Genomic DNA, 27,265 nt, shown 5'->3' with positions numbered 1-27,265 from the left:
ACTTTTGTCAAGGTATTTTTGTGTATGGGTGTTTTGTCTGTGTGTGCCTGCATGGCGATGCCCAAGGAGGACAGAAGAAAATGTCAGATCCCCTGAGACTAGAGTTACAGGTGGTTGTGTGCTGCAGGCTGCAGGAATATATCATAAGAACTCAGCTGGTTATGGCAAAGTCACTACCCGGAGGAATCAGGGAATTCCTCCAGAGGAAGTCAAATCCCAAGGAGTTTTTGGTGTTACTTGGCTTGTTATATATCAGCTGTATTCTGTTATGAAAATCATGTGTGCCCTCATAGTTTTCCCAATTGACTTTTCCCTAAGAAGGGCTAACAGTGTAGACTGATCACTCTCTGGACATACACATTCCAGGTATTTGGAGAACAGCCTCAGGAAAGGCTTTCTCTGGAATCAGATATCTCCCTTAGTCACTTTCAAGGACTACAAGAAACACCGCCCAGGTGGGCCCCAACTTCCGAGGACTAACAATGATAACAGCCCACATGCAAGTCTCCTGACTTACGGTAAATTCCACAAGGAGACACTGCCTAGGAGAGGTGGACGTTAAGTAATAGCTTTACACAATTTAGCTTGGACCCTCCCTTTATATACCGGGACTTCCAGGGCACAAGGGGGAGAAAAGAGAATGGAAGAACTAGATGGGTAAGAACTTGAGAGGAACAAACTGAGATGGGGAAGAACTAGATTGAAGGGCTAAAAGAGAGGACTAGAGGAACGAGATGGGAGATGAGGAAGAGCCAGATGGGGAAGAACAAGATGAGGAAGAACGAGATGAGAGAGAAGGAGATGGGAGAGGAGCTGATAGGGGAAAGAACTAGATGGATGAGAACCTAGAAGGGACAGAACTAGATGAAGGAATTAAGATAGAACCTAGAGGGGACAGTAGATAAATAAAGAGACATCAGGCAAGAAAGGAGCTAGACATGAGAGCAGAATAGAAGCTGTGTAGAGAGAGAACTATTACAGAATAATAAAGTATATGGACTAAGGAGTTTCGTGTACATAGATTCATTTCTTTTTATCAAAGATTAATTATCAGCTGGTTGTAGATTCTTCCCGGACCCTGGGAGGGGACTATTGAGGGGCTGGACCCCCCAGGTCCCCGATAGTTGTGAGCCACCATTTGAGTAGGAGGAATCAAACTTGGATCCAGTGCTCTTAACCACCAACCCCCTCCCCAGTCATTTCTTTAGCCCCCTATAACCGTTGTTTTCAAAATTCCACAATTAACCAGAAAAGAAATAAGAAAACCCACAACTGATACTTTTATTCTGTGGAATAGGTATAAGATGATGCATTTGAAGCTTGGGCCCTCCTTTAGAAATTCCACAGCAAAGTTTGCTAATACTCTTGTGACCTACTGTTTCAAGTCCTGGATCACAAAGGTTGCTGTGGCTGAAATTCCAGGTGAGATTGTCAACATTCTAACAGGGAGCCACCATCACTCAGAGAAGACCTTACCTCCTCCATCACCACCCCTGTCACTGCTTGCCATAACAACTTCCACTTTACTCCTCCTCTTCTCCACTTCCCCTTTTCCTTATCCTCCACTTCTTTCTCCCTTCCTTCCACTTGTGCTCAATATAGAAGAACAAAGGCTCTGCAAATGGAGCAAAGTAAGGACAGAGAAAACGTCCAAAGGAACATAGACTCGGAAATGAGTGGTCCTTTAAGGTATTTAATTATTTTGACTCTTAAGATTTAATTATTTGACTCTTGATTGATTGATGTGTGCACACACCTATGGGGCCAAAAGAGAGCACCAATGTCCTCCTCTATCACCCCTTGTCTATTGCTTGTGAGGCACTGTCCCCTGACCCTGAGTTTGGGGCTTTCTTGGCTAGACTGCAAGTCAGCAAGCCCCAGTGATCTTCTTCCTGTCTCCACTTTCCTCGTCATTGGGGTTACAGGTATGCATGTGTTACCCAGTTGTTTAGAGGGTACTGGAATCTGAACTGTGGTTCTCATGATTGCTTAGCAAGTGCACTTAACTTCTGAGTCATCTGTTTTAATATTTTAAAGATTTATTTATTTTTAAGATTTATTTATTATGTTCTGTGTTCTGCCTCCATGTATGCCTGCAGGTCAAAAGAGGGCACCAGATCTCATTACAGATGGTTGTGAGCCACCATGTGGTTGCTGGGAATTGAACTCAAGACCTCTGGAAGGGCAGCTGATGCTCTTAACCTCTGAGCCATCTCTCCAGCCCCAAGACTTACTTTTTTAATTACTTGTATAAGTGGTGTGTGTGTGTGTGTGTGTGTGTGTGTGTGTGTGTGTGTGTGTGTGCACCTGTGAATGCAGATGCCCAAGGAATCCAGAAGACATCAGATCCCCTGGAGCTGGAGTTACAGGCAGTTATGAGCTTCTAACATGGGTGCTGGGAATTGAACTCAGGCTCTCTAGAAGAGCAGTACTCTTAACTGCTGAGCTATCTTTCTAGCTCCCTAAAAATTTTAAAAATATATTATTAGTATTATTTTGGTTTTTTGAGATAGGGTCTCTCTCTATAGTTCTGGCTGTCCTGGAACTTGCTATACAGACAGGCTGACCTTGAACCCAGAGATCTTCCTGCCTTTGTCTCTGACTGCCAAGTTAGAGGCATGTCCCACAATGCCCATCCATTTAAATGTATTATTATATATATGTGCTCATGATGTGTGTGTGCATACATACTATTGGCGCACATGTGGAGAGCAGAGGACAGCTTCCTCCTTTGTACTTCTGGAATGGAGTTCAGGTTAGGTTTGTGTGGTAAGTACCATTAACCACTGAGTCATCTCACTAGCTGCAGTTTTTACCCCTGCCTTATTTTAACTTATTTTCTATTTTTTAATTTAATGTGTATGGCTGTTTTGCTGGCAGGCATGTGCATACCTGGGGCCCTCAGAAACTGGAAGAGGGTGTCAGATCTCCTGGAACTGGAGTTATAGAGTATCAGATCCCCTGGAACTAGAGCCATGTAGGTGGAGCTGAACCCAGGGTCTCTGCAAGAGTATAAAGTATAACTACTGAGTCAACTCTCCAGCCCTTGTTATAGTTTATTTTATTTCATTGTTGTTGTTGTTTGTTTATTTGCCTTTGAAACAGAGTGTCACTATGATACCCTGGCTGACCTTGTAGATCAGGTTGGCCTCAAACTGATTGAGATCTGCTTGCCTATGCCTCCTGAGTGCTGAGATTAAAGATATGTTCCACTATGCCCAGCCCACATTTTTCTTTGTTTGTTTTTTGTTTTTCTGAGACAGGGTTTTTCTGTGTATCCCTGGCTGTCCTGAAACTCATTCTGTAGCCTTGAACTCAGCCTCCTGAGTGCTGGGATTAAAGGCGTGCACCACCAGCACCCAGCCCAGTTCACATTTTTAATTATGTGTATGTGTGTGTATTTGCACATAAGTACAGGTACCCATGAAGACCAGAGATAGGAAATGTCCTTAGAAGTAGAATTATAGAGGGTTGTGAGGTACCCACTATGGGTGCTGGAAACTGAACTCCAGTCCTATGCAAGAACACTGGATACTTGTAACCATTGAGCTATCTTTCCAGCATCCCTCATTCTATTAGCCAGGCTGGCCTGGGACATCTTAGTAATCCACCTTCCCCAGCCTCCTCAGTGCTAGGATTACAGATATGAGCTACTGGTGATGCCTGGCAATTTTACAAAAAGAAAAAAAGAAATGGAAAGTCGAAGTCCAGGCATAGTGATTCACAGGAGGATCAGAAGTCCAAGCCAGACTTGACTACCTAGCAAGTTAGAGGCAAGAGAGTGTTGTATAAGATCCTGTTGCAAAAACAAAAGCAAAACAAACACAATCCCTACGCTAAGAAAGGGGCTAAGATGGCAAAAGATAAAAGCACTTGCCACCAACCCTGATAGTCTGTCTGATTTTGTTTCCCAAGACCTACATAGAGGAAGGAGAAATTACTGTAGATTTTACTCTAACTTTCACACTTAGTCTGTGTTATATGCATGTCCACACACATATATAAAAATAAATAATAAAGTTTTTACACTGAAAAAAAAACCCTGGTTAGATAAGAAATATCATCAATAGATAATTATATCCACAGTATTCTTTTTTTCAGTGTTTAATAGAAAATAATTTTTATACAGTTTATTCTGATTATGGGTTCTTCTACATCCTCCCTACCCGCCCAATTCCACACTTCCTTTCTCTCTCTCTCTCTCTAGAAAACAGGCTAAGAAAACAAAAATCCCATGAACTACAAAAAACAAAACAAAAAACAGAATAAAAACAAACAAACAAAACCTCAAGAAACACACACATACAAACAAACCTCATTAAAAACACAAAATGATAAAGCATAACGCATAAGCAAAAGACCAGTAAGATTTAAACAGTGCCTAAACAAAGCAATATAAGGCAAAAAAAAAAATTGCAGAAATACCTTTGAGTTCAATTTGTCTTGGTCATCTACTGCTTGGTCTGAGGCTTGCCTTGATGTGTGGTTTATATACCCAGCAAGACACTCCATTGGCAAAAGTTAACTTTACCTTTGCAAGTGGTTATCAATTGGAAATAATTTCTAGCTTAGGAATGGGGGCTTCTGGCTACTTCTCCCTCTTAGCACTGGGGCCTTGTCTGGTTTGGACTTGTACAGGCCCTGTTCATGCTGCTATATAGTCTGTAGCTGGAAGTTTTCCTGTGTCCTGCCTGGTCCTCAGCCGCTCGGACCTAAGTAAACACATAGAGGCTTATATTAATTAAAACTGCTTGGCCATTAGCTGGGCCTGCCACTGACTAGCTCTTACACTTAAACTCGGTACATTTCTGTTAATCTATATGTTGCCACATGTTCAATGGCTTTACCTGTGTGCCATTACATGCTGTTCCCTGGATGGCAGGTTGGCACCTCCTCACTCAGCCTAACTCTTTACAGAATTCTCCTTGTCTGCTTATCCCACCTATACTTCCTGCCTGGCTACTGGCCAATCAGCATTTTATTTATCAACCAATCAGAGCAACATTTTCATAGCATACAAAACATCCCATAGCACTTTTCTTTTCTGTCTAATCTAAAAGGAAGGTTTTAACTTTAACATAGTAAAATTATATATAATAGAATGGTAATCAAGCAAGAATTACAGTTATAATATTAGTCTATTTGTATTTGACAAAATTAAAGAAAATATTCTATCTATCCTATATTTATGAGTCTAAAGTTTCATGTCTAATTTAATTTTATCATAAACAAGGAAAACCATAATTATAACTATCTAGTCTTCAACTACATCAAAGACCTCAGAAGGATATATTACCTAAGTAAATAGGAAGAGCATTGTAAGCAACTTCCAAAACACTGGAAATGACAGAGACATCTGCCTGCCTGGACAGTCATCCAAAATTCCTCTGTAGCGTTGGGGCATCCATCTTTAGCCCATAGGCCTAGTCTCTCAGTCACTTCTCTCTGTGTCTTGTAGAATGTCTGGCAGTTTCTTCTGCAAAGCAGGAACCTGAAGGACCATCTCATCTTGCAAAGTTCAGTGGTCACCTTCCTATGGGTCCTGCATGTCCAGTGGATACCATATTTTGTCAAGCAGTCCAGGCAAGAACAGTTTCTTGCCCTAATGGCTATTTTTGCCAAGAAGAAGATAAACTCTACATGGAGTGTCTTTAATGCCCATCTTTCTCTTTGAAGTAAAACAGTGCTGCCAGGAGCAGATGTGTCTCATTGTCCAGAAAAGTCAAAGTTCTTAAAACATTTTAAATGCCATATTCTGTAGGTCTTTGAAGTGTTTGAAGATTACCTACCTAACTGAAATATATCTATGTGTATCTAGAAAACTTAACTAATATGATTACAAGTGTGATTATCATAGATGACTAATTATTAATCTGTATTTCTTAATTGTCCATTATAATTTAAATGAGTTACATAAACATAATACCTTAAACATAATACAAGAGTAAAAATATACATATAGTATAACAAAATTATCTTTAAATTTGTATCAATAAACTAAAATCCATAGCAATGTAAAACATTTCAAACAAGTTGTTGCTCTTTAAAAGTAAATTCAATAATCTACTCTTTTATCCTCTCATTTCTATATCCTATATTTCTATATCATATCCCTCTTTCTTTTTTAGAAAGAGATTGACTATGACCAATAACAATTTGTAATCAACAACCTAAACAAAGACAAACATCCATAATCCATTTTTTGGGGGGAATGTGGGTATAGTTTTCTAGGCTACTTCCTGCTGATGGGGGTGCTGGTAGTGTTGTGGGGATCTTGAGAAAATTCGAGATAATGTCAAGTCCTGGAAGACCAGCTATAACCTTTGTTGATAAGTACTATCTGTTAAGGTTCAGGAGGTCTGGCTTGATCAAATCTGATCCATCTTAACCTGGAACAAATTTATAGCCTCTTGCTTCCTGTGGAAACAAAAACAGGGCCTCCTTTCCAAAGCAACATATCCTTAGATCCAAGTTTTGAAGTCAAAATACTTTTAAAATATACATATTGGTTTAACTGAGCAGCTTTTACAATCAAATGTCTTTCTGCAGTTAAAAATATCAAAGACAACACAATCCAGATTCTCTGTGTAATATCCATCTTTATGTGGCTTATTTTTTATACTAACTTTACTGCCTCTTTAAAAACTTTATTTTTTAAAATGATTTCTTTATATAACTGTCTATATTCATTTTCTTCTCTCTTCTAAGCCTACATACATTTTTATACACACTGTAAACCATTTAAAGTCTTGTTCCATCTGAATCTGTCTTATTGTGAATCTACTGCTTTAAACTGCAGCATGACTAGGACTGAAATGGCAGCTTTGGCTGCTGGCTCTGCTCATGTCAGTTTTTCAACATGGCTGTGGTATGTTTACTGCCAGCTCTGACTCTGGAAGCCATGTGTACCACCAACTCTCGGAAGCAGTGGGTCTGTGCCTCCATTAAAGCAGCATGTAGCCCAGAAAAAAAAAATTTTTTTTTTTTAGTAGCAAAAGCTATATCCACCACATACCATGTTGTGTGGCTTGTAGAAACCTCTGTGTAACTCAGTGTGAATCTGCCATGCTGTAGCTCTAGCCCACATGCCATGAATCTTCCACAGCCAAGGGACATATCATTGTACCTAGGCCCGCCATGAGCGACATGAACTAGGAAGTTGCTCTTTGCTACATTTATAATCTGTTTTTAAGCTCTCTCAGATTTTAGGTGGAAACTCTTGCCCCACATTTTGGTGCCATTTGTAGATGAATTTCTAAATGGTCTTATCAAATAAAAAACATGGAGCCAAATACAGGGGTGAAAGCCTTGGAGAGATCAGGGAAATAGGGAAAGCCACCAGCCAACCTTACCCACCAACTCTGCAACTTCCAAAAGCAAGCTACTTCCTGTCATACCCATGCCTTTATTGCCTTGCTGTTCTGCCCACTCATTGGCTATCTTAGCCTAGCTACCTCACTTCCTTGTCACTGCCTGTGTGTACAGACCTCCAGGTCTCTATGGTTGGTACTGGGATTAAAGGCATGTGTCATGCTTGGCTCTGTTCCCTAGTATGGCCTTGAACACACCAAGACCCTGCCTGATAAGTGACTAGATTAAGGGCATATGCTGCCTCACTCCTTGTTTACTTAAAATGGCTGGTCTTTTCCCTCTGATCTCCAGGCAAGCTTTATTAAAGCACAAATAAAGTATCATCACAACAGTCTCTGTGAATTCATATGTATGTCAGACTTGTTGTGTCTGTAATACACTGTTCCTTTGGAGTTATCCATTACCTCTGACTCCTATAGTCTTTCCTCCTCTTCTACCTACATCCCCAAGCATCAATGGAAATGGTTTAATGAAGGCATCCTAATTTAGACTAAACTACAAAGTTTCTCACTCTCTACATATTGGCTATTTGTACTTAGAATTTGGCTTAGAAGGTACTCTGCATAATATCAAAGGACATGATATCAAAGGACAAAGGTAAACATCAACTGAGCTACAAACCCTGAGAGCTACTATGGTGACCTGCCTGAATGACCCACGGCGAGGGTCAGAATATTAATGCTGGGGCTGCCCTGCATCCTGACATAGAAGCCTCTTAAGGAAAACCTCCACCCCTTTGTCCTCTCTCCCTCCACTCCCACGAGGTATACACCCCTCGACCCCTCTTACTTTCCCTCTCTCTTTCTCTTTTCTTTCCTATCTTCTCTTGATCTCTCTATTATAATGAATAATTTCCATGCAGCTGTAGCATCTGGGTTGTGAATGTTCACCTGCCACCCTGCCACCATGCCCATATGGAATGGGTCGCCCGCCAGCCCACCACTGCATCTACCCAGCATGCCAGCATGTTTCCCTGCAAGTGCAGGATACCCTTGGGTCCCTGCATAATAATTCATAACACTAATTCCTCAATAAAAAGACACAAACTAACAGAATGGATGCAAAAAACAGGATCCATTTTTCTGCCATATACAAGAAACACACCTCAACATGAAAAATAGAAATTACATCAGTAAAGGGTTAGAAAAAGATTTTCAAAGCAAATGAAACTAAGAAGCAAGCTGGTATAGCCATTCTAATATCTAACAAAACAGACTTCAAGCCAAAATTAATCAAAAGGGATGAGGAAGAACACTTCATACTTATCAGAGGAAAAATCCACCAAGATGATGTTTCAATTTTTAACATCCATGACCCAAACTCAAGGGCATCCACGTTTGTAAAAGAAACATCACTAAAGTTTAAATCACACACTGACCTTCACACATTAGTAATAGGAGACTTCAATACCCCACTCTCCCCAATGGACGAGTCATCTAGACAAAAACTAATCACATAAATACTGGAGCTACAAACATTATAAACCAAATGAACCTAACAGATATCTACAGAACATTTCATCCACACACAGAAGAATATACCTTCTTCTCAGTATGTACCTCATAGAGCTTTCTCCAAAAACTGACCACATATTCAGTAACAAAGCAAGTCTCAACAAATACAAGAAAATTGAAATAAACCCCTGCATCTTATCAGGCCACCATGAATTAAAGCTGGATTTCAACAACAGAAATAACAGAAAGCCTATAAACTCATGGAAACTGAATGACTCTCTACTGAACGAAAAAGGGATCAAGACAGAAACAAAGAAAGGAAGACTTTCTAGAATTCGATGAAAATGAATGCATAACATACTCAGACTTATGGGGCACAATGAAAGCGGTGCTAAGAGGCAAGTTCATAGCATTAAATGCATGCACAAAAACACTGAAGAGATCTCATACTAATGACTTAACAGCACACCTGAAAGCTCTAGAACAAAAAGAAGTAACTACACCCAAAAGGAATAGACAGCAGTAAATAATCAAACTGAAGGCTAAAATCAATAAAAGAGAAACAAAGAGAACAATACAAAGAATCAATGAAATGAGTTAGTTCTTTGAGAAAATCAACAGGATAGATAAACCCTTATCCAAACTAAATACAAGGCAGAGAGAGAATATCCAAAATTTCTGATTAAAAAAATCTGAAACAAAAAGGGGGACATAACAACAGACACCAAAGAAATCTAAAGAATTAGATCATACTTTAAAAACCTGTACTCCACAAAACTGGCAAATCTAAAAATAAAATGATAATTTTATCAATAGTTACCACCTACCAAAGTTAAATCAAGATTAGATAAACAATTTAAATAGAACTATAACCCCCAAGAAAGTAGAAGGAGTCATTAAAAGTCTCCCAACCAAAAAATAAGCCCAGGGCCAGACAGTTTTAGTGCAGAATTTTACCAGATTTCAAAGAAGAACTAACACCAATACTCCTCAAATTATTCCACAAAATATAAACAGAGGGAACATTGCCAAATTCATTTTATGAGGCCACAGTCACCCTGAAACCCCAACTACATAAAGACTCAGCAAAGAAAGAGAACTACAAATTCCTTTATGAATGTAGATGCAAAAATACTTAAGAAAGTACTTGCTCATCTAAGAACTCTTGGAGCATGTGAAGGGGACAAACCTACAGAACCAAAATAGCAGAATCTCCCCAACACCAGACAACAACAGGATATGCAAAAGGAGCCCCAGTGAGAGCCCATTCATAGCAGAGGCCTTGAGCCAGACCAATCAATGACTTCTGGCAATGAACACTTGAATGGACTAAAGGGTAAACTGTGTGACTCAATGGGCCACACTACACCTTCCAACAAAATTCTTCTTTTTTTAAATTTTCTTTTTTGTTTTGTTTTGTTGGGGTTTTTGTTTTTGTTCTGTCTTGTTTGTTTTGTTTAGTTTTGGGTTTTTCTTTTAAGTTTGGTTTTGTTTTTTTTGGGGGGTGGGGGAGGTTGCAAGGGCAGAGGGCAGATGTGAGGAGACAGGAAGATAAATGGATTTGGAATACATGATGTGAAGTCCACAAAGAACCAATAAAGGTTAAAAAATAAAATAAAATAAAATAAAATAAAATAAAATAAAATAAAATAAAATAAAATACAAGTTGAATCCAAGAATACATCAAAAGCATCATCCACTATGACCAAGTAGGCTTCATGTCAGAGATGCAGGGATGGTTCAACACACATAATTCAGTCAATGTAATCCACCACATAAACAAACTGAAAGAAAAAAACCACAGGATCATCTGATTAGATGCTGAAAGGCCTTTGGCAAAATCCAACACACCTTCATGACAAAAGTCTTAAGAGAGATTAAGGATACAAGGAACATACCTAAACATAATAAAGGCAATTTACAGCAAGCCTATAGCCAATATCAAATTAAATGGAGAGAAACTCAAAGCAATTCCACTAAAATTAGGAACAAGACAAGGATGTCCACTCTTTCCATATCTATTCAATATAGTGCTTGAAGATCTAACTAGAGCAATAAGACAAATAAAGGAGATCAAGGGGATACAAATTGGAAAGGAAAAGTCAAACTATCCTTATTTGCAAGATGATATGATAGTATACATAAGCAAAAATTCTACCAGGGCACTCCTATAGCTGATAAACATCTTTAGTGAAATGGCTGGATACATGTTTAACTAAAACAAACAAACAAAAAACCAGTAGCCCTCGATATACAAATGACAAACAGATTGATAAAGAAATCAGGGAAATGACACCCCTCACAACAATAGCCACAAATAATATAAATATATTGGTGTACCACTAACCAAGCAAGTGAAACATTTGTATGACAAAAACTTCAAGTCTTTGAAGAAAGAAACTGAAGAAGATGTCAGAAGATGGAAAGCTCTCCCATGGTTATGGATTGGGAAGATTAACATAGTAAAAATGGCCATCCTACCAAAAGCCATCTACAGATTGAATGCAATCCCCATCCAAATTCCAACACAATTCCCCCCAGACATTGAAAGGATAATACTCAACTTCATATGGAAAAACAAAAAACAAGGATAGCTTAAACAATCCTGAGCAATAACAGAACTTCTGGAGGTATCACCATCCCTAATTTCAAGCTGTACTACAGAGCTACAGTAATTAAAACCACATGGTATTGCCATAAAAACAGACACGTTGATCAATGGAATCTAATTGAAGACCCAGACATAAATCCACTCACCTATGGACACCTGATTTTTGAGAAAGAAATCAGAAAGACATACTGGAAAAAAGAAAGCATCTTTAACAAATGGTTCTGGTCTAACTGGATGTCAGCATGTAGAAGAACACAAATAGGTCCCTATCTATCACACTGCACAGAACTGAAGTCCAAGTGGATCAAAGACCTCAACATAAAACAAGATACACTGATCGTGATAGAAAAGAAAATAGGGAATAGCCCTGAACGCATTGGCACAGGGATGACTTTCTGAACAAAACATCACTAGTGCAGGCACTAAAATCAACACAATAAATGGGACCTCATGAAACTGAAAAATTCTGTAAGGCAAAGGACACTGTCAAAAGGACAAAAAAATTGCAACCTACAGAATGGGAAAAGATTTTCACCAACTCCACATCCTATGGGGAGCTAATATCCAATATATATCAAGAAATTATACATCAACAAACAAGCAAGCAAACAAACAAAAAAACAAACAAACAAAAACAAACAAAAAATGGGGTACAGACCTAAATAGAGAATTCTCAGTAGAGGAATCTCAAATGGCTGAAAAATACTTAATGAAATGTCCAACATCCTTAGCCACCAGGGAAATGCAAATAAAAACTATTTTAAGATTCCATCTTACACGTGTCAGAAAGACTAAGATCAATAACACAAGTGATAACTCATGCTGTCAAGGATGTGGAGAAAGGGGAACACTCCTCCATTGCTGATGGGAGTAAAAACTTGTATAGCCACTATGGAAATCAATATGGCAGTTCCATAGAAAATTGGGAATTGATCTACCTCAGCACCCAGATATAACCACTCTTGGGCATATATCCAAAGTATGTTTCATCCTATTACAAGGATATTTGATCAACTATGTTCATAGAGCCAGAAACTGGAAACAACTTAGATGTCCCTCAAAGAATAGATAAAGAAAATATGGTATATTTACACAATTGAGTACTACTCAGCAATTAAAAAAATAAAATTTGCAGAAAAATGGATAGAACTAGAAAAAAAATCATCCTGAGTGAGATAACCCATACCCAGAAAGACAAACATGGTATGTACTTTTATAAGTGGATATTAGCTGTTAAGTAAATTATAATCACGATACATTTCACAGACCCAGAAGTGCTAAGTAACAAAGAGGGCTCTAGGAGGGATTCATGGATCTCCCTAGGAAAGGGAAATAGAGTAGGTTTTGCTGGTGGACTGGTGGCGGGTGGAGATGGGAATAGTAGGGATCAGGTGGGAGGGATGGAGAAAGAGAATACCAGCTGGACAACTGGAATTGTAGGGCATTTGAGAGGTGATATGGATATGTAGTGTAGTAGAAACTTCCTGGGATCTACAAGGGTAACCCCAGCAAGGACGCCTAGTAATGGAGGATATGAAGCGTGAACTAACCAGGCAAGGCAGTCAGTGTTGGGACTGGGACATCAACCCAGCCACCAAACCTTCAACCTACAATCTGTCCTGCCTGCAAGATGTGCTAGGGCAATGTTGCTACAGAACTTGTGGGAGTGGCCAACCATGACTAATTTGAGGGTCTAATTTGAGGTCCATGCCACCAGAGGGAGCACACACCTAACAATGGTTGGATGAACAGGAGGTTAGACCAGAGACCTAGAGTAGAACCAAACAATGACTGGCAGGAAAAAAAAAAAATCAATGAATGATTCCTAATGATATTCTGCTATAGTCTAATCATCATTAAAGAGACTGCCTCAGGTAGCTGATGGGAGCAGATGAAGAGACCCACAATCAAATATTAGGCATAGAGGTCAGGCAGTGGTGGCAAACACCTTTAATCCCAGCACTTGAGATCTCATGCCTTTAATCCCAGGAAGTAATATGGCAGAGCAGAGAAAGGCGCACGCCTTTAATCCCAGCACTCGGGAGGCAGAGCCAGGCGGATCTCTGTGAGTTCGAGGCCAGCCTGGGCTACCAAGTGAGTTCCAGGAAAAGGCGCAAAGCTACACAGAGAAACCCTGTCTCGAAAAACCAAAAAAAAAAAAAAAAAAAAAAAAAAAGAAAAAAGAAAAAAAGAAAGGCATATAAAATATAAAGCATGAGGAAACAAGAACTCACTCTCTTTAGGCTGAGGATTTCGTAGAGGTAAGAACTAGTGGCTGACTGCTCTGCTTCTCTGATCTTTCAGCTTTCACCCTGATATCTGTTTTTTGTTTTTTGGTTTGTTTGTTTTTTATTAAAAGACCATCTAAGATTTGAAAAACAGATGTGTGTATGCAGGGGAGAGATGTGTGTATGGGAAAGAGATGTGGGTAAAGAGAGATGTGTGGAGAGAAGAGATGTAACTGTTGAAAGAGATGTGTGCTGAGAGAACTGTGTAGAAGATAAGCAGCTATGTAGAAGAGAGAGCTGTGTAGAGAGATGGAGCACTAGCTGTGTAAAGAGGTGTGTAGAGAGAGATGTGTAGCTGTGTGAAAAGTGATCTAACTGTGTGTAGAGAGATGTGTGGCTGGATAAAAGAGATGTATGGAGAGAAGGTATGTAGCTGTTGAGAAATGTATGAACAGAAGAGAGCTATGTAGATGAGATGTATAGCTACACAGAAGAGGTGTTTGAAAATGTAACTATGTGGAGAATGTAGCTGTGTGGAGACAAAGAGATTTTCAGAGAAGATTTTTTTAGAATGAAACAAAAGAGAAAGTTACCATCAAAACCTGTGTGTTTTTGCCAATATTCCTCAGATAGAAGAAGTCTAGCCCTTGTCTTATTTGTGGTGTGGTCTTGGAGCAGGCTCTCCCAAAGGCTGCTGATACCTGGGTGTACACCAAGAGGTATAGTACCCAGAAAATGGAAGTAGGGTGGGAGGTGGGGCAAATAAGGTCTGGAGAGACCAGAATGGGAGACAGGAAGAACAGTGAAGACCACCTACCTGAGTCAGCATAGTATGGCACTCAGGGTCCCTGGTATAAAGTGTTTCTGTGACCTGGCAGATGATACAAGGGAATGTGTTCAATGGAAAAGGGTTAGGGTGACCCCAGCTCTTCACCAAGAAGTGGAGTTCCCAGGTAATGGAGATGGGGCAAGCAGAGGGGCTCCTGCAGCAGGACTCTCAGGAAGTTTATGGACATGTGTGTATTTAATTTAAGTCAAGGTCTCAGTACATAGCCCAGGCTGATCTCAAACTCTCAATTTTGTTTCAGCACCCTGAGTACTGGTATTATAAGTGTGTTGGGTTGACATCACTCCCGGCTTGTAGAAAATATTTTCTTCCTTTCTTCTTTCCCTTCCTCCTCTACTCTCTTCATCCATTCATTTGGAAGGATGAAAGAATAGTTAATTACAGGCTATAACTATAGTTCAGAAATACTGCACTTGCCTAGCACATACAAGGCCCTGGGTCCTATAGTGATCAAAATGGGAAAAAAAAAAAGTTAGGTTTCTCTGTTTCTCTTTATAGCTTTGTACCTTTCCTGGAACTCACTCTGTAGCCCAGGTTGGCCTCAAACTCACAGAGATCCACCTGGCTCTGCCTCCTGAGTGCTGGGATTAAAGGCGTGCACCACCACCGCCCGGGCTCAATAGGTGCTCTTAACCACTGAGCCACCTCTCTAGTTCCTGATCAGTAAACATATTTCACCTTTCTTCCAGAGTATTTTGGAGATCAAAAGAGTGGGATTCCAAAGCTTCAAAATTTGCTTCAGAGGAGTCGCTGACACAACAGAAAAAGATTAGTGGTAAAAAAAAAGGAAAGCGTAAGAGACGAAGAACCCCAAGTGACCATGCGGAGTGTTATGAGCAGCTGAGTTCCAGTCAAAGAGTCACATTCCCCTGCTCTGTCTGCCACCAAGAAATCAATGCAGCTCAAACTTTTCTCCATAAGAAACATCACAATGCTCTGAGTATGCTGGGTTTCCAATGGATGGGAGGGAAGAAACCAAAGCCCTCTGTGGTCAGTATTCAGAGACAGTTAGTGATTTCTAAACTATTGACATCTTTTATGTTCAGTGAAAAAGTTCTTCAGAGTTTGAATTACGCATTTGAGCTGCTTTGGAAGAAACAAGTCCCATCATACTTCAGACTTTGTGATAAGGTTGGCCAGACTTCTACACATTCTCCAAATATCTCCCACCTGCTGATTAAAGGTGTAGCCATCTGTGGCAATAGTAATTCAACCTGGAAAGCTGACCCAGATGGTAAATTCACGATCATGAATGATTTTGGTGATAAAGCCAATGTGTGCTTTTTTGGTTTGTTTGATGGCCATCATGGCAATGCAGCAGCAGATCTGGCATCAAAGGAGTTCCAGGTTTTACTTCTCCATCAACTGTCTAAACAGGATCCTTCCTACCAAATGACAGCTGAGCAGCAGCAATTGATTGATTCCTTTCAGACTGTGTTCAGGGAAGAATACAGAGCCGCAGAAGAGGCCTTCTCTTCCACATACAAAACCTTCAGAACCAATAGACGGGAGTATGAAGAAATACACAAAGTCTTTGCAAAGGCATTTTGGAGAATGGATAGGCTTCTACGGCTTGGAAGGAACGAGGTTTCCCGGGTTCGGTGGAGTGGCTGCTCCGCGCTCACTTGTATATTAGAGGGTGTGATTAAGAACCCATACACTAATAAGGACTGGGCAAAAATGGATCAGCAGTGCGCTGACAGTTTTCCCTCCCAAAAGATCCCACAGATCATCTCTGGAGTACTACACATTGCAAATGCTGGTGTGTATCCATGACACCTAAATATTGTAAATGCCTGCAGAAAATCTCTCCTGCTTCCAGAATTAGTCAGTCATTTAGTGATTTATTAATGTCTAGACATTGCACAGAACAATTAAGAAACAAAAAATGCCAGCTTAAATATAGATCGAAGGTACAAAAATAATTGTAACTATTTTTATAGGCACTGATATTAGTTATGTGACAAAACTTTTCTTGGGGAGACACAACACACACATCTACTCACCCCAGATAAGGAGCCCATGATAGACCAAAGTACAGATACTACCAAAGTCCAACTTGGTGAACCAATTAGTTTTATTGAGGTAACTTACAGGAATATGGATGAAGGGTTACTTACAGGGGCAGAAATGACTCACAGGCAGCTGCATCACCAAAGTCCACACCAGCATGGGTGACAGCTGGGGACCTGGAGCACACTGCACAGCCTGCAGTCAGCTCAACAGGATGGAGAGTGTCCTTTCCAAGGGACTCTGGCCTAATCCTCTCCCAGGCAGACAGGGTCGTTTCTGCTTCTTCTAAGTAGCTGGTCTGGCCTCTGGGCCTTTTTTGTAGCTTGTCTCATCTGAGAGTCATCTTTGCTTGGCTTGTCAGAGAGTGACTCTCAGCAGCTTTATAGCTTACACTGGGAGGGAGGGGCCTAATGATTCTGGTCAGTTTTAAGGACTTCCTGAAGCTATTTTGTGTTGTTGCCTTTCTGCTTAAGGAGCTTCCCTGCAGGATGGAGTGTCTCAATCTTTTTTTTTTTTTTTTTTTTTTTTTTGGTTTTTTTGAGACAGGGTTTCTCTATGTAGCTTTGGAGCCTGTCCTGGAACTCACTTTGTAGACCAGACTGGCCTCGAACTCACAGAGATCTGCCTGGCTCTGCCTCCCGAGTGCTGGGATTAAAGGATTAAAGGCGTGGGCCACTACCGCCCAGCTATGGAATGTCTCAATCTTGAAGGAAACTGTTACACATTGTGTTGAATGTAACAAAGCATTACATTTCTCAAATGGGGCTGGTGAGATGACTCAGAGGGTTAAGGAAGGTACTTGCTGCCAAGGCTGTTGATGACCTGAGTTCAATCCCTGAAACCACAAGTTGGAAGAACAGAACTGACTCCTAAAAAGTATCCTCTGACTTCTTCAGATGGATATATAACACACACTCTCTCTTATATATTGTACATCTATATTTATGTATATATACATATATACAAAATTAATATATGTGTATTATTTAATATTTGTATACACATTATTAAATTTTTTAATTAAAATTTTTAATTAAAAATTCCAAATGAGGTGATAATAGAGATGTTGATACATGTGAAAATACATTACCTATGCTAGATAGATCCAAACAAACACAGACACAAGGAGCCCACTGCCTCCTTTTGAGAGACTGAAAAGTTTATTTTTCTCAGCATACTTGTTCAGACTGATCCATTATAATAACTGCTAGGACAACTTTTGTTTACTTTTGAGGCCGAGAGTCTTGTATCCCAGGCTGGCCCCAGACTCACTATGTAGCCCAGGAGGATCTCCTTGAACTTCCGATCCTCCTGCCTCCACCGCTTGAGAGCTGGAGTTGCAGACATGTGCCATTACTCTTGGTGCTGGGAGTATAACCTAGGGCTTTGTGAATGTTGGCCAACCACTCTAATAGAGTTACATTCCCAACAAGAGACTAACACATGTGTAACAGGTGGTTTTCATGCTCAGCATCCATGTTCTATCAATTTCTTAACAGTAGAATAACCATTTTTCCTTCAGTTTTCCAGGTTTTCTACTGGCTAAGATGCTCAGCAAATCCTCTATTACTAAGCTACATTGCTAGCCCACTTTGTTGTTTTCACATTAACACAGGGTTTCACTACATTTCAAGGGTGGTCTTGAACTTGACCTACAGTCTTGATTGTAATCTTGCTACCATAGCCTCTTAAAACTGGGGTGCCAGCCTATAATCAGCCCTGGCTGAGTTTTTGTCCTTATCATTTATATTCTATCTTACAATTTTTCTTGATCTTCTATTTCTGTACGTCATTAAATCCTTATGGGATTAAAATGCTCACACACATACATATACTGGGGGTGGAATTATCACAGCTTTCCAGAATGGTGACGCCATGACACTACCCACTTAGCAATGGCTAAAATTCCTATTTGTCCATGTTCCTTTAACATTGTCATGTTGTTTGTTTTCCTCTGCAATAGCAGTATGTGCTCTTAACCCCTGATCTGGCTCTCCAGCCCTGTTTTGTGTTTTTTGACTCTAGGTAGCTTAGGCTAACCTGGAATCTCTCTCCAACTCAAGAATGCTGGGATTACAGGTGTATAGCTACATCTGGCTCAGTCATTATTTTGATTATGCAATACATTTATTTGTAAATGATGTTTCTATGATGTATATTTGTATATTCTGTATAGTTTTATATTTTTAACAGTTGTCTTAATTAGGGTTTCTATTGCTGTGAAGACACCATGACCATGGCAACTCTTATAAAGGAAAACATTTAAAATTGAGGTGGTAGCTTAGTTTCAGAATTTCCATCCATTATTATCATGACAGGGAGCATGGCAGCATGCAGACAGACATGATGCTGGGTAGGTAGCTGAAAATCCTACATTTTGCAGGCAACAGGAAGTGGACTGTCTCATTGGGCATGGCTCCAGCAATATGAAACCTCAAAGCCCGCCTCCACAATGAAGCACTTCCTCCAACAAGGCCACATCTACTCCAACAAGGCCATACCTCCTAATAATACCACTTCCTATGAGTTTATGGGGGCCACTTACATTAAAACTACCACAATAGTCAATTATCTTTTATATATTTCAATAAGAAAACATGCTGCATCTTTCAGGAACTCATACTCCTTCTGTTCTTAACTTCTTTGTGCAGACTTGTTCATCTGGTGTTCCTTGCCTGGAAAATTTCCTTGGTCTCTGTGATGTCTGTCTTCTGGTGATGAATTTTTGTTTTTTTGATACAGGGTCTCTCTATTATGTATTCCTGACTGTCCTGTAACTCAATATATAATGCAGAGTGGCCTCAAGCTCACTGAGATCTGCCTCAGCCTTCTAAATGTTAGGCAAAAAGGCATTCACCATCACACAGGCTGGTGATGAATTCTTAAGGTATTATTTGCCTCTCGTTTTTTTGTTTTGTTTTGTTTTTTTGTTCTTTTTTTTTTTTTTTTTTTTTTTTTTTTTTTTTTTTTTTTGAGACAGGGTTTCTCTGTGTAGCTTTGTGCCTCTCCTGGAACTCACTTGGTAGCCCAGGCTGGCCTCGAACTCACAGAGATCCATCTGGCTCTGCCTCCCGAGTGCTGGGATTAAAGGCATGCACCACCACCGCCTGGCTGCCTCTCGTTTTTAAAGGAAATATTCACTTGGTGTGGAATTCCAGACTGGAGGTTTTTCTGCATTGTTGGAACCTGGCTGGCATTGCTGTCTGTCACTTTTGCTCTTCTGTCCACAAAGTGGTTCCCCCTTGTGGCTGCTTTAGAGTATTACTTTCTCTGGTTTTAAGTCATTTGACTGTGATTCAGCTTTTTCATTTCTTGCTTTATGCTTTGTTTCACTGTTTTCTTTCAATTGAATATATATATATATTGGCCTGAGTTCAGTGTTTGTGTGTGCTCACTGGTCATGGTACATACGTGGAGGCCATACAACTTTCAGGAGGTAGTTCTTCTTTCTACAGTGTAGCTTCTGGAATTGAACTTAGGTCATCAGGCTTGCAGCAAGCACCTCTACCCACTGAGTCATCTCACTGGCCTTTCTTTCCCTCCCTCCCTCTCTTTTTTTTTTTTTTTTTTTTTTTTTTGTTTTTCGAGACAGGGTTTCTCTGTGTAGCTTTGCGCCTTTCCTGGAACTCACTTGGTAGCCCAGGCTGGCTCGAACTCACAGAGATCCGCCTGGCTCTGCCTCTCCGAGTGCTGGGACTAAAGGCGTGCGCCACCACCGCCCGGCTTTCTTTTTTTAAAATCATAAAAATTAAAACCTTTAAAGATTCAATTACATGTATGAATGTTTTGACAGGATGTATGTATGTGCAGTTTGTGCATACTTGGTAGACTCAGAAGAGGTTTTAGATCCTCTGGAACTGGAGTTATGAACAGTTGTGAGTGTGGGAAATTGAATCCAGATCCTCTGAAAGCACAATAAGTGCTTTAGACCACTGAGCTATCTCTCCAATCCTTCTTTTTGTGAGACAGGATCTCATCACTTTGTAGCCCAGCCTGGCCTTCAACTTGTGGCAACCCTTCTGCCTCAGTCTCCCAAGTATGAGACTACAACCTTGAGCACAGCCATCACCACTACCTTTTTTTTTGGAACAGGGTATCACATGTAGCCATGGTTGGCTTGGAACTCACAATTCAGAGTTCCACCTGCTTCTGTTTACCTAGTCCATGGATTAAAGGTGTGCACCACTACACAGGGCTCCTTGACTGTTCTCAAATTCACTTACCATTTCTTCTCTTTCCCCTCACCTTTTCTCCTTCCCTTTCCTACTCCCTTTTATTTTTTTTCATTTTCTGAGATTTGGTCAATTACCAGGTTCTTTTTTTTTTTTTTTTTTTTTTCAAGACAGGGTTTCTTTGTGTAGCTTTGTGCCTTTCCTGGAACTCACTCTGTAGCCCAGGCTGACCTCAAACTCACAGCGATCTGCCTGGCTCTGCATCCCCAGTGCTGTGATTAAAGGCGTGCGCCACCACCACCCTGCACCAGGTTTTGTTTTGTTTTTTTAAACAATACCTTTTTTTTTTTTTTTTTTTTGCATTTTTGTGAATTTAATACACCATGTGCAGGTAGCCAGCAGGTCAGAAGAGAGGGCATTGGATCCCCTGAAGCTGGAGTTAGTGAGCCACCGGATAGGGTGCTAGAAACTGAACAGGGGTCCTCTAGAGGAGCATCAAGCGTTCTTAGCCATCTATCCATCTCTGAAATCTATTATTACTTTCTGACTTAAGAACTTTGTACTTTGTTCATCAGCTCATCAATATGGGGGACTTAACAGTACATTACTCAGGACCCTGTTTGGTGAGATAGGTTAGTGCCTGACCCAGACTACTACTGCCCCCTTTTAATTTTTTGGACACAATGGTCTCATATTAAGCTCAGGCTGGCCTCACACTCGAAGTCCACCTTGCCTTAACCTCCCAAGATACTACTCCTTTTAAACAGTTGAATTATTCTCATCTCTCTGCCATTTCAGTACCTTTATCTACATTTTGTGTATGTTAGGGCAGGGGGACACACACACCAGGATATAAGGCTAAATTTACCAAGCCCTCTCTCAACAGAAGTAAATAAAGTCAAAATGCTTGCCTACCACCTTCCCTTATAAGTTGGTATGTGAATTCAAGCTCTTCTGCAACATCAGGGAGCAATGCCTTCTTTTACTGAGTGGGCTTAGGAATTCCACATGGTAATCAACATTAGGGAGTAGAATTATGGCCTCCATAGTTTTAAAGCTATGGTAGCATTATTTACACATTATCTCCTCCATTTTAAACGAGGTCCTACATCCTAATAGTTCATCCAAGTTGCCATGTTAAGTGCCACTCTGTGTTGCTTTGCTGGTGACAGTTACTTATAACCTGACAGGATCCAACTACTGACTTAAAGCTAGGGACATAGCTCAGTTTGCAGCATGCATAAGACCCAGGCGAACAGGACATGATGGCACATGATAGCAGAAGGACCAGGAGCTTAGACATTTTCAGCTACAAAGGGAGTTCAAGGCCAGCTTCAGCTACATAAAGCTTGTTTCAAAACAAAAACAAAGCTGGGTGATGGTGGCACATGCCTTTAGTCCCAGCACTTGGGAAGCAGAGAAAGGCTGATCTCTGTGCGTTCAAGGCCAGCCTGGTCCACAGAGTGAGTTCTAGGACAGCCAGGGCTGTTACACAGAGAAACCCTGTCTTGAAAAATCGAAAAACAAACAAAAACCCAAAATAACTCCCACTCCCATCCAAGAATTACTGACTTATCTGCTACAGAATCAAAGCAGAAAGTCCGCAAGTAAGCATAAAAGAATAACCAAAACACAAAGCCATGCAATTTGCATTACCTCTAGGGCCACATTTTGCAATCAAACCATGAGCTCAAATATCATTCATTCCATTATGTTAATGAGCCAATTCCATTGTATATCTGACACCAAATCAGGCTTTCTGTCCAATCATACAGTTTGATGTATTTCAGGCTCCTAAGCCTAGATTCTTTTTTTTTTTTTTTTTTTTTTTGTCTAAAATAAAAAAAAATTGAAGGCTTTTCCAGCAAATGAGGCAGACACAGGAAGATTCAAGTTTAGGTCAGCCTGGGCTATATATTGACATTCTATTTCAAAACAAAAACAAGTTAAAAGTAGAAGGAATAGAATTAAACTCATTAGCAACAAAATTCTGATTCCAAGTATAGCTCTAGGTTTAAGACCATAATATTCTTTTGTTTTTTGTTTTTTTTTTTTTTTTGAAACAGGATTTCTCTGTATAGCCATGGCTGTCCTGGAACTCGCTCTGTAGACAGACAAGGCTAGCCTCAAACTCAGAGATCCACCTGCCTCTGTCTTCCAAGTGCTGGGATTAAAGGCTTGCAACCACCACCCAACAAATATTCTTATTTTTAAAATGTGTGGTACGTGTGTGTATATATGCCATGGCATATATGTTGAGTTCAAGGACAGCTTTTGGAAGCAGGGTCTCTCCTTTCACCTCATGGGTTCCAGGAAATCAAACTCAGGTCATCAGGTGCCTCTATTCACTGAATCATCTCAATTTTACTTTTAGAATTGGCATATTAAAGTAGGAATTTTAATTTTCAAGGATAAGAGTATTCAGATACCAATGCCAGCTTAAGTAACTTGTGAATCACAATTCTGTACCAAGAACCACTGCTTGTTTTTATACATAATGATGATTCTAAAATCTTGGGGGGGACCCCTCTTTTAACAGCATCTCAATCTGTTCAGACCAAGTTTAGACTTCAGAACATCCATGAAGCAATGACACAAACATCACAGGTTCATCTCAACTATGATCATATTATACTGCCATCATTTACTGAAGACTTCAGTTTTCAACTACAGGGTTTAAAGTGGCTATTTCCCTAATTTAACAGAAATTTTCACAGAACTTAGTTTAATCACACATTTACAGAAACCATTTTATGATCCATATCCTAAATATATTCAAGTTTTAACTTTAACCAGTTACAATTTTTTTTTTTTTTTTACACTTTGTGTGTCCGTGTGTGTACCTATGTACCTATGAACACACAGGGACAACTTACAGAAGCCAGTTGTTTTCACCACATGGGATCTAAGGATGGAACTCAGGTTTATGAGGCTTGGCAGCAGGTACCTTTACCTACTAACCCTCTTACCAATCCCTAAGTACTTTAAGTGTTTATTATTTTTATGTGTATGTGTGTGGGTCTGTGCACACAAATACAAGAGCATCAGATCTCCTTAAACCTGGAATTACAAGCAATTGTGTACTAACCTACGTGAGTGCTAGCAACTGAACGCAGGTCCTCTGCCAGTATGTGTTCTTTCCTGCTGGGCTATCTCTCCAACCCCCCAAAATTTTGTTTTTTGTTTCTGTTTTTGGTTTTTCGAGGCAGGGTTTCTCTGTGTAGTTTTGCACCTTTCCTGAAACTCACTTTGTAGACCAGATTGGCCTCGAACTCACAGAGATCTGCCTGGCTCTGCCTCCCGAGTGCTAGGATTAAAGGTGTGCGCCACCACCACTCCCTCGGCCTTGTTTTTTAATAATAAAACTAATAATAATAATAATAATAACAATAATAAAACTTGTTGCTGGAGAGATGTTTCAGTGTTTAAGAACACTTGCTGCTTCCCCAGAGGATTAGAGTTCAGTTCCCAGCACCCATGCTGGGTGGCTCACAACCAACTGTAACTTCAGCTCTAGGGGATCCAATACTCTCTTCTGGCCTCTACCCTCCTCATGTGCATATACCCACACATACACATAATTTAGTCATTAAAAAAACTTTATTTGAATATTTTAAAAATCTGCATAGATGTTAAGAAATAGTAAAAATCATTTTGATAAGTTTCATAAAAACTTGATTCAGAAGTTATTTTTCATGACCTGTAGTTTTAGTTAAATATTTTAAATGCTACTGGTTATCACTGATAATCGAATTAGGTGATTTCCCAGTTCAAAATCGTATTTGTACAGTGTTCAGCTTAAGTATTCTAAGTATATTTACATGGCATACTTTGTGTTTAGTATTGAAACAGAATTAGTAAGTAGCATACTTTAACACAAACTGATAATTAGGTCTCTCTCTTTAAAAAAAACAAACAAACCACCCTTTTAGGCAATGTGCAAGCCGTCTTATGCAGAAATGGAAAAGGGTTTTGCCTGACCAAAGAACACACTACACGAAACACCAAAGAGAGAAGAAGAGTCCTTCAGAGAGGAGCAGTCATCAGTTCAAATGGCCTCCTGGAAGGGCACATAAAAACCACCAGAGGTCTTGGATTCCATGGAAACCTCACACTGAAGAAGTTCATTATTCCAGCACCCCAAACAATTTCTGTCCCTATAGATGATTTATGTCAGTTTCTCATCTTAGCCACTGATGGGCTTTGGGAAGTTCTGGACAAGAAGGAAGTCACTGCACTGGTAATAACCTTGTTTCACGCATATAAACAAACATGTGCTTCTGGCCCTAAAAACAAATCCTGGCCATCTAAAGAGCCTCTTTCGCCATCAGACAGTAACATCCGAGTGCTGTTCCAGTACAAACCTGAGTATGAAGAAGTTATGTCAACTACTAATCTAACAAAAAGGTCATCTAATTCAGTATTTTCTGAAGCTTGTATTTATCAGGCTAAAAATACAGAAACATTTCCTCCAGAAGTGACTAATTATGACCCTTGCAGCAAGAAAGAACTATATGCTAAGAATTTCTATGGAGGTGCAGCTGAGTACATTGGCCGTGAACTTATAAGTACTGCTTTAGAAGGTGGTTCCAGAGACAGCATTACTGTTATGGTAATGTTTCTAAATGGCAGTGAGTATCAGCTGCTGTCATAAAAACATTCTGAAGACCTAGAGCAGCAAACAGTACCACAAAGACTTCAGTGCGTCAGACTCTAGGACAGATAATGACTGTGAGAATCATTCTTAAGAAAAGGGAAGAAAATACAAAAGCTTCCAGTTATATACCATGCGTGTTATGCTCACTACTTTATGTTAAAGAGAAAGAAAACTCAATGTTGCTTTTTATACCACTTTATTCCAACCTGAGCACCTCAATATAAAACTAAACACTGGTGAACTGTTTTCCTTACTAATTTTGAGTTACTGTAAAATGTACAAGTTCTGCTAGCAGATCAACACTTAAATAGATTAAATCATCTGACACATGGTAGATTTCATATAATGAAAATACCTAAAATAATTAGTGCAATATACTGATCAAAATAAAATGGACTTTGAAAAACAAGGTTTCAAGATTATTACTAATAACATTGTAATACTTATGTTACAAATTACAGGTACAGTGTTTATTATGGTTCTAGCTATGAAAGAACAGCAAAGCCCCTTCCTTTCATAGGGGGAGAAAGAAATAATTAGCTGTTTTAGTAACTGTACATTTTGTATACTCTTAGGCAATTCTTAAATATTACAGAAAATAATAAACATGGAGACTACAATGCAGTACTCTATTTACAGTACAGCTGAAGATCATATTTAAAATCATCAAGTTTGAATGTACATAATTGTTAGTGCACTGACTAATCATGTCCAAAGGGAACCAGAGCTCCCTCCCTGCTCCAGACAGACCTTTATGTAATGGCCAACAGTGATTAAAGAGAAATCAGACACCTGGTTTATTTCCACTTTGTTAAAGAGCTTCCCACGAAGGGACCATTATCCATTAAGATGCATTTATCAGTTTTTATATTCCTAAAACAAGATGGGGTTACACATGACTTCTTTTCAATCATATTTTAAGAAATAACAGGACTGAGTAAGATGTCACTAATATTCATTCTTTCTGGAGATGTAGGACTGTTTTCTTAGGATTATTTATTAATATGTGGAATGTACACTTATTAGACAATAGAAGAAATTACCATTTGCTTGGCTTCTGTTGCTAAGCATAAATATTTTTAGTCTTCTAAAAATGTTTCTCTAAAGCTCACATTAGTAATTTTGAGTCTTTCACACCTGACTATTATCCCAGTTTGGAGACTGGGTGGGTTAAGTGTGGGTCCATACCAACTGGAGACGAATGGTTCCCCTGTACTTTCCCATGGAAAAAAATTGTACACAGTTCTCATTTCCCTTTCTACTGCCGAAACATTAGTCGGAAGAATACATGCATGTTATTAAAAATTAAGTTCAAAACACTCAAAATAATTCAGTATTAGAAACTTGATTCTACCATAAGTCTCTTTTTGGAAGTCACAATGGGCCGGCTAAATGCTCCCACTCCACGTTTTTTGCCATTTAGGAAGTTCACACTGGAATTCAGTTACTACAACACTGGCTTCTGGCTGGCTGTGCAGGCTCAGTAAGATCTACTCCTCGTCCTCTGGCCGAGTTTGCGCCTGGATTCTGTGGTTCATTCTTTGGCAGCTTTTTAGCTAAGAAAGAAATGACCAAAATAAAATTATAATATTCATATTAAAATCACTTAGACCTGCCTATTTTCCCAGTTGGGCTATCTCCAAAGTTTTATGTGACTGACTTATGTTTGCTCTTTTCAAATGTTTATCATCTATTAAATGCCAAAAGTAAAACAAAATACCAAAATAACTCACAAGAAACACCCCACTGATTGCTGTACTAAAGGAATTTAATTTTTTTTTTTTGTTTTTCGAGACAGGGTTTCTCTGTGTAGCTTTGCGCCTTTCCTGGGACTCACTTGGTAGCCCAGGCTGGCCTCGAACTCACAGAGATCTGCCTGGCTCTGCCTCCCAAGTCCTGGAGTTTAATTTCT

At 39.7% G+C, this 27,265-nt stretch overlaps 2 protein-coding genes across 4 annotated transcripts in view; one reads left to right on the top strand and one right to left on the bottom strand.

Moving 5' to 3' along the window:
• Positions 1-1,438: 1,438 nt before the first annotated feature.
• On the top strand, positions 1,439-25,762 carry Pp2d1 (protein phosphatase 2C like domain containing 1). Its single transcript, XM_059282317.1, has 3 exons — positions 1,439-1,689; positions 15,201-16,273; positions 24,629-25,762. Exons 1-3 carry the CDS (start codon positions 1,622-1,624, stop codon positions 25,348-25,350), a joined length of 1,863 nt encoding a protein of 620 aa, XP_059138300.1. The 5' UTR covers positions 1,439-1,621; the 3' UTR covers positions 25,351-25,762.
• The window catches only part of Rab5a (RAB5A, member RAS oncogene family), a 31,518-nt gene continuing 29,785 nt past the window's right edge, over positions 25,533-27,265 (bottom strand). For all 3 annotated transcript variants that reach the window (XM_059282318.1, XM_059282320.1, XM_059282319.1), the window contains one exon: positions 25,533-26,909. In XM_059282318.1, coding sequence (XP_059138301.1) covers positions 26,794-26,909 — 116 coding nt within the window. In that variant the 3' untranslated portion in view covers positions 25,533-26,793. The remainder of the gene's footprint in view (positions 26,910-27,265) is intronic.

Source organism: Peromyscus eremicus, chromosome 16_21 (genome assembly GCF_949786415.1).
Source record: "Peromyscus eremicus chromosome 16_21, PerEre_H2_v1, whole genome shotgun sequence".
Taxonomy (NCBI): domain Eukaryota; kingdom Metazoa; phylum Chordata; class Mammalia; order Rodentia; family Cricetidae; genus Peromyscus; species Peromyscus eremicus.
Note: the sequence above shows the minus strand (reverse complement) of the source record. Positions and strands in the feature narration are given on the sequence as shown.

Bases quoted from the DNA above. Each gene is read 5' to 3' on its own strand.
- Pp2d1 (XM_059282317.1), top strand. From the start codon at position 1,622: ATGGAGCAAAGTAAGGACAGAGAAAACGTCCAAAGGAACATAGACTCG. The intron at 1,690-15,200 runs GTATTTAATTAT...CCTTTCTTCCAG, and splicing joins GAAATGAGTGGTCCTTTAAG to AGTATTTTGGAGATCAAAAG. The intron at 16,274-24,628 runs GTGTGTATCCAT...CCACCCTTTTAG, and splicing joins ACTACACATTGCAAATGCTG to GCAATGTGCAAGCCGTCTTA.